This window comes from Antrostomus carolinensis, unplaced genomic scaffold, assembly GCF_000700745.2.
Source record: "Antrostomus carolinensis isolate BGI_N321 unplaced genomic scaffold, ASM70074v2 scaffold19663, whole genome shotgun sequence".
Taxonomy (NCBI): Eukaryota; Metazoa; Chordata; class Aves; order Caprimulgiformes; family Caprimulgidae; genus Antrostomus; species Antrostomus carolinensis.
This window is the reverse complement of record NW_010307480.1, coordinates 7520-18730: the sequence shown is the minus strand read 5'-3', so window position 1 is coordinate 18730 and position 11211 is coordinate 7520. Positions and strand designations below refer to the sequence as shown.

At 34.7% G+C, this 11211-nt stretch overlaps 1 protein-coding gene across 1 annotated transcript in view; it reads right to left on the bottom strand.

Annotated features, from left to right (window-relative positions):
- Positions 1-833: 833 nt before the first annotated feature.
- SGCZ (sarcoglycan zeta) overlaps positions 834-11211 on the bottom strand; it is a gene marked incomplete at its 5' end in the record, with an annotated part of 12488 nt that continues 2110 nt past the window's right edge. The window contains one exon of the mRNA XM_029084372.1: positions 834-1784. Within this exon, the coding sequence (XP_028940205.1) occupies positions 1572-1784 (213 nt within the window). The remainder of the gene's footprint in view (positions 1785-11211) is intronic.

Sequence of the window (11211 nt, the reverse complement as noted above, 5' to 3'; positions counted from 1 at the left end):
GTCTGCCCTGACTTTAGAGTTGCCTTGCAAAAGCCATCATTGCATTGGTGATCTTATATTCAGAAGCCACTAAAGGTATATGCTAGGTAATTTAATTAAAAGGATAGAATAAACAACAATAAAAAAAACACACTTACCTTATTTAATCAAGCCATCTTCCACAATAGGAAACATTTTTATACTGTTTTACATTCGTGGGTTCTGCAAGTTTCAAGACACTCTTGTTAATCAATGTTGTGATAAATTTACTAGCAGCATACCAAAGCATTTCTTATAAGATTTCATTTACCAATGAAGCCAAACAAGTATGAACATTGATTCCAGAAAGAAATCCTATATCAAACTTGTCAAAAAAGGAAGGTATTAGTGAGATTTGAGTGTAAATGGGGCTGCACAATTTAAACACAGACTTGATAAAGTCAATGCAATATCAATATACTTCTTTAATATTAAATGTCATTTAATATGTGGTTTTGTGTATATTACTTTTACTTTGAAAACCTTAGCAGCAGATGCTAAACGAAAAGGAATAATAAGTATGGATATCATACCAGTTGTTAGTGCATTGCTTCTCAGCATTACACATTACGTTAGAACTAGCATTTGTATTGTGTTCAGATGGCAGCAGTCAGACACAGCTAGAAAAGGGACAAGAAGGACCTTTGAAGATTTTATCTTGGTTTTGCATTTGCCAATTATAAATACCTTGTGAAGAGCAATGCACTGATTAACAATCATATCGTCAATATTTCCCTCTTTACCCTGTTTTTCATTTCCAGAAACTGTATGTTCTACTTAAAGCAGTCGCTTCACATGCAGTAGCCATGAAAATACTATATAAGGCCATTCAGATCTGACAAACAAAAGCAAATGTCTTTTTAACTCTGCAAGGTAATATTGCTGAGCACTCCCAAAATTTGCCTAGTGTACAAAACCCTAGATATAGTAGACAAAGAGTAACAACACACTTCTAAAGAAATCAAACTCAGGGAGGGATTCTGTCTCTTTTGTGTTAAAAAACATTTACTGAATTTGTTTAGTAAAGCAAGCATCACACAATGCTTCAAAATTTTAAAATTCAGGGATAAAAGTTTACATCCAAAAAGATGAATGGAAAATTGTGCTTTCAGACAGTAAAGTTATTTATGATACATGGGGAACCAATTCATCTCACCATCAGATTCTGGGCAAATTTGTTTATGTACTGTATATATATATATATATATACGAGCAGTTTATATCCAGGTCCTGCAAAAATCTAAAACAATGTGCTTCACTTCATGTAGCAAAGGCACCTGTGTTATTCTCCCTTTTGGACAAAAGGTGATATTATGTTCCAGGTTTCCTGATGAAGAATACATTGATTTCTGAATATCTCACTCCCATCTCTTCGTTGAGTGGCAACACAAGCCACGAGAGAAGGCAGCGGTGTATTCCTGCTTACAGTGGAAGAAGTTGCTCTGCAGGCCATTTGAAGCATCGAACTTGTCACAAGGGAAACCGAGCAGAACTGTGAAGCAGAGGGATAGTAACAAAAGGCTATTCTGGTGTGAGGATAAATTGGAGTCATTCTAGCTCCACAAGCAGATGTTGCTACTGGATTGACATGTGGAGCCTGCTCCTGCTGGGGACAGGTAGAGTTTACCATTGGGACAGACGCAGAGCTCATAGATAGTCTGGCGAGGGGCTGAAGAGCTGGGTGAGGAGGAGGAGGAGGAGGAGGAGGAGGAAAAAGAACCTACTGGTAGATTTCCCAGACGGATTGTATCTGCGTTTAAAAATATCTACAAGAGAGGGGGAGAAAAAAGGAGTAAGTAAATTTTTTTCAGCATTGTGACATATTTTAAAGACCTGTTTTGAGGTAGATTCATGAGTTTTTTAGAAATATATAAAAATTAGAAATATTTCATTAGAATAATAGAAATTTATATTAGAAATAATTATTTTTAGAAATAAAAAAAGCTGTCAACATTTCTTGTTTTTCATCTCTGTGTAGTTGTAGACCCATTAGCACTCATTACTACCATGTATGCAAATACCTAATCCAACATGTTTATTCAAATGCAAGCAGTATCATACAAAAACATTCTAATAATATTCTTCTATAGGTTGATTTTTCACTTATACATTTTATTATTAAAATTTATTAATTCATGACAGTAGCATATCCTTGCTCTGGAAGAATTTATATTTTAATAAATGTGAAGTGATATTAAAGCACATTCCCCAGTGTGTTCCTGTAAGCAGCTGGAAATATGTGCTGAACTGTGTTAAATTGTAGGGGTTTAACAATAGCTACATCCAGAGAATAATTAAATAAGGGTACAGAGTCATCTGCACAGAATAAAGAGCTTATTTGACCTACATTAGGAGGAGAAAAGATTTCAGGTTAAAGTCTTATTAAGAAGGTCATCAAGCTATTCCCATTTGTTTCTGAACATTGAATATAATTAAAAAATATTGTTTTTTAAAAAATCTCCTTCCATTGGAAATAACCTAAGTCAGTATGAGGCTGTAAATACCAGTAATGTTCATGAATCTGTATTGAGTTCTGCAGCATTTTCACTAATGTTACATTTTCAGGATGTTGAATAAACAATGTCATTAAATGAGGTAACTAAAGCAGAAAAAACCCCTGTCTTCCACTGGCACAAACAGATGAGTTCCCAGCTGCTTAGAGTTTATTTTTTATTTATGGAAGGACCTAATAAGAGCCAAAGTAAGATCGGTCATTACCTCAGGTGGAGACTATGAACAGGTAACAGACCAAAATGGCTTTAAGCCCTGCAGATAACAATATGAAGTTTAGGAAAAGGTAAGTTCCTTAAATGCTTACTAGTGTTTCTTATAAGGTATTGAAAATTAACAAAGCCAACTTGACACCGTTATACCACAATGTTGGCAGTACATGTAAAGAATCTGCAGAGCTATGGCATATATTGTTTTTTTCTACAGGAGACAAGTATTATTTTATGATAAAATCAGTGATATATGGTAGAAAAGCAGTGCAGAACCTCTACTAAGGCCCTACTGGAGAGAAGTGAAGGCGAGCAGGTTGGGAAAAAATTGAGGAGAGGACTGGATAAAATCCCATACAAAGACTGATGCATAGTCATGTTACCAGTGACAGCAGAAACATTGTAAATGACTGGGATCATAAAAGGAAATACAGGCTGAAAGTAACCCCAACCTATACAACCCCCCCATCACTGCGAGTTCTCCAGCTCCCAGAGTAAGATACTGTCATCCCTGGGAATTTACACTAAAAGGCACAGAAAGAGAGAATCTCAGAGGCACAAGTGACAAATGCCTGTTTTAATTCACATCTTGACTGATAGAGGAATTGATTACAAAACTAAAATGCAGTAAATTAATATCTTTGTTTTGTAATTTTATTTGACAAAGGAATGATGTATTTACACACACATACATGCATTGCTGTTTTAAAAGTCCAGCATCATAGACCTGAAATAATTAGGAGTCAAAATCTCTGCAGAAACAATTTAGATGGAAGAAATGTGGATAGTGTTGGGAACAATTTAATAATGTTCTGCTGGAATTACAACTGAAAAAAAAAAGATTACACATTCAGCTCAGCTAGGAGTAAATGTGAAAGCAACTATAGCAAACATAATAAGAAAACAAAATAACAGATGAAAGAAAGAAAGAATTTGATAGCAAACTAGAAGCTAGGAATTTGTAAAAAGTAGGAAGAAAACAAAGGGCATAATCATCAGTCAGTGGAGTGATGGGTAATAAATAGTACTCTTTCACTTCTCATATCAAGAATAAAAGAAATATTAACAAGTCCACTATTAGTGTAGCAAAGGTAGAGTTATCAATAGTATTGCATAAAAATACAGTAGCATTTAACAGTGTAAGCTCTATGTAAATATAAGTGTATCTTTTATATTGAATAGTGCTCAGCATAGTTCTATACTTGGAGAAAGATCAAGTATTGATGTCAGAACATGACTGTGATAAAATACTTTCAACAGCAACTCAATAGGATATTAAACAAGAGCCAGTAATGACATATACTTTTAATCAGCAACTCTTGGTAACTTTTAACAAATAGATCTAAAAAAAAATCTGAACAGCCTTTTGGACTTTTAATACTGATTTTCAGTAAGCCCTGGTATTCTTGCCATATCAAAGAAAACAAAAAGACTATTTCTATGCTTTTGTTTAAAAAATGGAAGCAGGATGTGGTGGGTTGACCTTGGAGAAATGCCAGGTGCCTATTAAGCCACTCTATCACCCCCCTCCTCAGCAGGATGGGGAGGGAAGGAAATAAGATGGAAAAAAGAACCCCAATTTGTGAGTCAAGACAAAGGCAGTTTAGTAGAAAACAAAGCAAAGCTGTACACGCAGAAGCAAAAGAAAAGAAAAATATTTATTTTCTACTTCCCATCAGCAGGCGATGTCTGGCCACTTCCTGGGAAACAGGGCTTTTGGTATGCATAGTGGTTTTAGTGGTTGCTCCAGATGACAAATGCTGTAAATAACGCATGCCCCCTCCTTTGCCTCCATTCTTCTAGCTTTTATTTCTGAGCAAATGTCATATGGTATGGAATATCCCCCTGGTCAGTTTGGGTCAGCTGTCCTGGCTGTGTCCTCTCCCAAGACCTTCCCCACTCCCAGCCTGCTGGGGTGGGGCAGGGAGGAAGAAATATTGGAGAGACAGCCTTGACGCTGTGGGAGCACTGCTCAGCAGTAACCAAAACACTGGTGTGTTATCAGCACCTTTCTAGCTACTAATACAAAACACAGAACTCTGAGGGTTGCTATGAGGAAAATTAACTCCATCTCAGTCAAACCCAATACACAGAAGATATTAGAATATTATATACGTGATAATAAAAGTCACTTCTGTGTGAAAGACACACATATAAGAAAATCCAACAACTATACAAGTGTAGCTTTTCATACTTTTGACAGAACATGTGGTTGTCCATTTTAACTGTTTAGCTAAAATTAAATGGGTTGTAAAAGCATGCTTGATTCAAACAAGAATTAACTCAGGAAAAATCAGAGGACGTGTCAAAGATCAGGATAGATTAAAATCTCTTGAACTTTATTATCTTTTTTTCTAGGAGTTCAATATTTTTTGTTTGTTTACATCAGGACAGCTATGGTTCTGAAGCCCCTCATTGTAGATGTTCTGTAGTGTACTGCCGTAAGAATTTAATCCAGTGGATTTTACTCCAGTGTGCATTACAATACAGTGTAGCTCAGTCATTTTACTCATTAAATTAAATGATTTTTTAAGCATAGCTGTACGTGCTTGTCCACTGGTGCTTAAAAACTTCACAGTGGGATGTAGATCAGTCCAGGGTTTTCTGGTGTCATAATCCTGAGCAGTAGCTATCAGGTCCTGCCCCAGCATGCACCCAGAATACCCGACGACCAATGTGGATAACAGGGTACAGTGTCTGAGAAAAACTGAAGTGGCTTCTTGTGAGGGTGTATCTGCTGCAGTGAGTCTAACAAGCTCTATGCCTCTGCAGAAAACTGGGAAGGCTGTGCAATTTAAACATACTTCTATAGATAATCCCTGGGGAAGTCCAAGATGAAGAGGATTAATAAAGATGGCTTAAAGCCAGCATCAAAATATACTCTGTACATATACTGTCAAGGTTATAAATAAAAGACTACCTTTAAAGATGTAACATTGCTATCTATTAGTTAAGCAGGGATCTGAGTATATCACCATAGTAGCCCAATATGTAAGGCATTTCAGAGGAACATAACCCATGTTTGAGGATATACTCTCTCCCGTTCAATCATCTGCTAAAAACTGAAATTCATGGACAAAAAGTCCTCCAATATCAGTAAAACTTAAACTACTTACCATTTTATGCCTGATATTGTGAGATGTGTAAAGAGAAGGGAAGAAGTAGCAAGACAAAAAACTGAACAGTATTATGTTTCCAGGGAGCAGTGTTGCTAGATCACAGTAGTTAATGGAAGTGCCTGTATACACAGTCTTTCTCTAATATTTTGTGCTGTGAAAGGTACAGGATAAGCCATTTAATTCTTCATATGCATCAAGGACATGCAAGTTAGTCATTTTCTTTCTGATAGTCTCACACCTCAGCAGATAAATAGGCAAGAACAGAAACAAAACTTCTATGCCTTCTTGAAACACTGTAGGAGACTTACTGTGACATTACAAAATAGATAAGGTAGCAGCTACTCAGAGAAATGTTATTTCACAGAGAGCAAAGCGCTGAGCAGCATTATTCCCTCTAAATACTTAAGGCTTAGAAGTCTGCTTTGTCTTGTGCATCTTAGTGCCAAGAAAAATACTCCTATAGTATTTCAAAGTATAACTGATTTCTGACTAATTAAAATAGCAAGCATGTAGAACATGTGATAGGAATGGAAAAATTGTACTGTCTTTACATACATTTCTTGCTAACGGAGATCTGCAAGTCATCTACTCATCAGACTGTGTTGTTAATCTGAACAGTGAGAGGGAGAGGGAGAGGAAGACAATCCAGAAAATATAGATTGTCTACAAACCAAAGAACTTAATTGAAGGAGAGAACTTTCAGTGGGCAAGATATAGGTATGAGGTAAAAAAATCAAACATTTCTACAAGCCATTTCAAATAGATATATGCACCTGCCATGTACAAATATTCTCCACTGGGTCCTTGACTAAGTCCTCTTGAGAGGTGGTGATAGATTAAGTTGATAAAACCAAATGAAAGAGTTAGGATTTATAAACATTGAAGAATTTTCTGCATTCATGTACAACTTGATTAGACAGGTAATTCTACAGAGCTGCAAAGGCATATTTCAGGGCTAATGTAGATAAGAAATGGCAGGAAACTGGAGGAAATGTGGAAGAAAAGAAGGAAAGCTGAAAGGTTGTATTCATCAACCAGTATGAGGAGACAGTGTAAAGACATCTCACTAAATAAATCTTCTGGATTCCCCTAGGCTCTTCAGAATTAATCTGAATTTATAACAATGCAAGATTTTGTCTAGTCTTTTTGCTCTTCTGCATATGCTACCAGAAGCATACATACAAGAGGATTATATAGATTGGGTCACTAGACTCAACCATATTAATCAATTTTTTTTTGTTTTTTGTTAAAACACACTAGCAATTTTCATATGCTAGCGTGTTTTAACATTCAAGATGAAAATGAACTATAGGATAAATTGCAGTACTTTAGCTCATGGGGGTCATTTGTTCAACACTCATCTGTGATTTGACATTTATTTTAAAACCATTCACATAAATTGGCTTTTATTAAATCTGAAAGATACTTCTGAGAAAAAAAAAAAAAGGAAAATTAAAATATTAACTTCATAGCATATATACTGTAAAATCCAACCATATGCTGGCACATTATCTGGAACCATATCTGTCATAATTATTAATAGCATTGAGGAACAGTTAAACGATGAAATGAATGTGACGACTGGTATGAAACTGAATATACCGAATATTCAGAGAAGATGAAAAAATCTAGTACAAACTCTGTATTGAAAATGTATTCTGTACAGCAGTGGGATCAATTGACCAGAAGACAAATGAGATCTTTAGGCCAAAATGTGGTCTGGTGTGGTGAAAGTTTTTCTAAAGATTATACACCTGGACAGAGCCACCCCTGGCAAGTGTTTTCTTTTGATAACTTTGCTCCCATTCTTACCTCCATGTTATCCATGGAACTACTGACAACTGAAAGTGATTTGAAAACTAACATATATATGTTAAATATAACATTGTACATTAGTGTAGTGTACAGTTCCTGCTTGAATGGAAGAATTTGTACTTTAACTGCTCAGTACTGAAGTGGTGTTTATGAGAACCATGTTTCATTTTAAGTACACATTTTTGTAAATTCATGTTAAATAAACACAATCATATATGTTAACCTCTGCCTTATCACCCCAACACAATTTATATGGGTGGTTACTGAAGCAAAAACTTTCTGATGTATTTACTCTTTCTATTAAGGAAATAACTTCCAGGGATGATAAAATGGGGTTGCTGTGAATGTTGACCAGTAGAAGTTTACAAGCTCCAGTGCTTATGGAATGTCAGTGGTAGTCTCATACAGAAGAATTCCCAGAATCAAATTCTACATATTAGAATTCCTTGCAAATACATTCAATCAGGGGAATGATGTGACTTCTTTGTGATTTATATACTCAACCCAGAAAGGGAAATGTATAGTCTACTGAGCACAAAAACTTATTAATTAATAACCTTTAAAATCAGAACTAGACTAAGATGTCATATTAATGGAAAAATATTTTATTTATATAATAAATTATTCATTGTCGCTTCTCTTTCTAATAAAATGGCTTATGGTGTTGATCTTAAAAATTTTCCCATGAACAAACAGTTAAAAAATGTGTTATGTCAGCTAAACCACTTTGCTTTTGTAGTTTGGGAACACTGTATTTTGGTTGTAGATATCTATATAAAATTGGTTTTTTACTACAAATTAACATTAATAACATTTTTAAGTTGGAAATGAAAGTTTTTGTTGAAAAATTACTTGGCATTTTAATAATTTTAAATATCTGTCAAAACATCTTAACAGAATTATTGAAATCAATATTTTAAAATTGCAGAAAAATTTCCCTTCATTTGCACTAATCACTTTACTCACAGACAACAATGACAAGTCAACTGGTCAATACCATGAAAAAGAGCTGAGAAAACAAAATACAGCACACATTTGTTAGGCAATTTTAGGTGAATAAACAGTGGATCTTTCAGCTCTAGAACCTGCCATTGCTTATTTTTTATGGAACTCACTTCATTCATATAAAACATTTACTTTTTTTTTTTTTTTTTTTTTTTTTACAAACACATTTAATCTGAAATATGACTCAGCTGAATTTAACCAATCTAGGAAATGCTGTTGCCTTTGATCAGCAATTCCTCCATAGCCATGGCAAGCAGCTTGCAGAACAAGGTAATTCCATTTCAGTGTATTTAGATAATTTGAAAAATCTTTTTTATTTTCTTTTTTCTGTTTCAGAACATAAAAACTATCAACAAAACCCCCACCAAAACCAAAGCTTTAAAATGGCACTGTTGGTAGGGCTTACAAGTGAAGACGACTCCAGTTTCATTAACCTCTGCTTTAAATACATCTCCTGGACTTAGAGGGAAGAACCAGATAAGATTATAGATCAGATGCTAGTACTATATGCAATTTTTAGTCTCTACAAAATAATCTCAGGTGTATGCTTCATAAACTGTGTTGTGCTAAAATGGTAAGTATAAACTTGGCCTCCTGTCTGCTACACTGATTTTGCGTAAACTTGGTCTGTTAAAGAGTATTCCTCATTTTTAATGTGACAGCTATAAACCTCAGCAAAGGATCAGCCTTATTATGCCAGAAACAGCCAAATATAGTCTACAAATGATGCTATGAAGGAGTGTAATTTGACAAGGAAATACAGGGCATAAAGAAATAAATAGGAAAAAGGTCACAGACAGGCTGACTAATATGAATGTTTGTTAAAATGAGAAGCCTCTCTGCATCTTTCTCCTTTTATTTACTTGGTCTTTGATAGTCAATGAAATGCAATGAAAGTGTAAGGCCTAGCTTACATAAAAATGTAAAAATGCTTGTAAAAATACACAGCAGCTGCTCAGGACTCATAAGAGCTGAGGCCAGTTAGCAGCCTTCTCCTTCAAAGAGTGATGTATTGTCAAAACCATTAAAATTAGTTGTTAAACCAATGGGTGGACAACATCAAATAACCTTTTAAGCTTGCTATCATTATATAATAATGTACTTCAGGCTCAATTCTAACTTATTTTTATGCCTAGCAAAATCTAGTATCTACAGAATTCAAAACTGATCTGTACTTCTGCACTGTGTTTGTATGTGAAAGAAGCAGTAGTCAACTAGCAGTCATTGTGCTGAATTTCCAGATGAGAAATGTTCTTTTTCTTCTTATTTGAACCAATAGATTCAGCTAAAGCCTAGAGCTTCACATTTCATTTTCCTTGTAAATGATTGCTGCTTTAAACCATTTGCTATGGTTTATTTATAGAATAATACATAGTTCAAACTAAATGCCAAGCTATAATTGAATCAAAGGATTCTGCTGATGCCTCGGCTCACAAGGGTGCAGCTCAAGAGCTTTATAAAGGGCAGCAGAATCTGAGTCTAAATTACACCCCCCAGTATTCGGTCTGGGATCATGCATTTATAATGCTTAATAGGACTAAAAGCATTATTATAATACTTCAGTAAATAAAAAGAAAATGTATCAAACAGCAGAATTCAGAATGCTTGCAGAGGCTTTGAGTTTATGATGTGGGAGGGCACAGATTATGTTGCATGAAATAAGGCTAGAGGAAAAGTAGTTCATAAACATATTTATGTTCTTAAAAGTGTTCTGAAGTTATTCTTAAATAAAAGGAAAATATATGTTTCATATATTAAACCACAGAAAATTCACAATGTTCTACTATACAGAATGTTATAACTAGTTGATTCCAGATTCCACATAGCTATTTTCTGGCATAATAAGGCAATAATTATGCTATAGAAAGAAAATATCAATTCACACATCTTTGATGATTTTTTGAATAATATTACAAACAGTAAAATTTAAATTTTTTAACCAGTTGTATTTTTTCTAGTACAAAAAATGTCTTACCAAAAAGGTTTATAGATCCAATTCACAAAGACAACATTCCTTTATTGGTTAAAGGAATCTGAGTGATAAAGCATACATTTTTAGGCTAAAATGAATATAATTTTTTACATAGATACTTTGTTGTGTTTTAGAATGTGTTCTCTTAAAAGCAAGTAATGATAAACACTTTACACTTTTTTCCATGTTATCTGGTAATCTGTGGTGTATCTGTTGGGCTGTAAGCAAGGACACCAATCAATATTTTGTTATATAGACATTTTATCCATCAGATGTTTACCCTAGTTCCTCTCACTAGGCTGCAATTAGTCCAGCAATTCCCTAATGTGGCCACAGTAATTTTGCACAACTAGTGATGCTGTGGAAGCTCATCATATGCCTTCCAAAGTGTTTCTGCATTTTCCTCTGACCCTCTCCAGTGTAAGAGATAAAATAGCAGACTATAAAGGCATTGGTCAGACCTCAGGATGGAATTTTTCTGTGGATTTAGGGTACAGTTCTTTACACCTCTAACTGGAATTGCAAGTATTTGAGAGATAATTAGACACTTTGAACTTTGTTG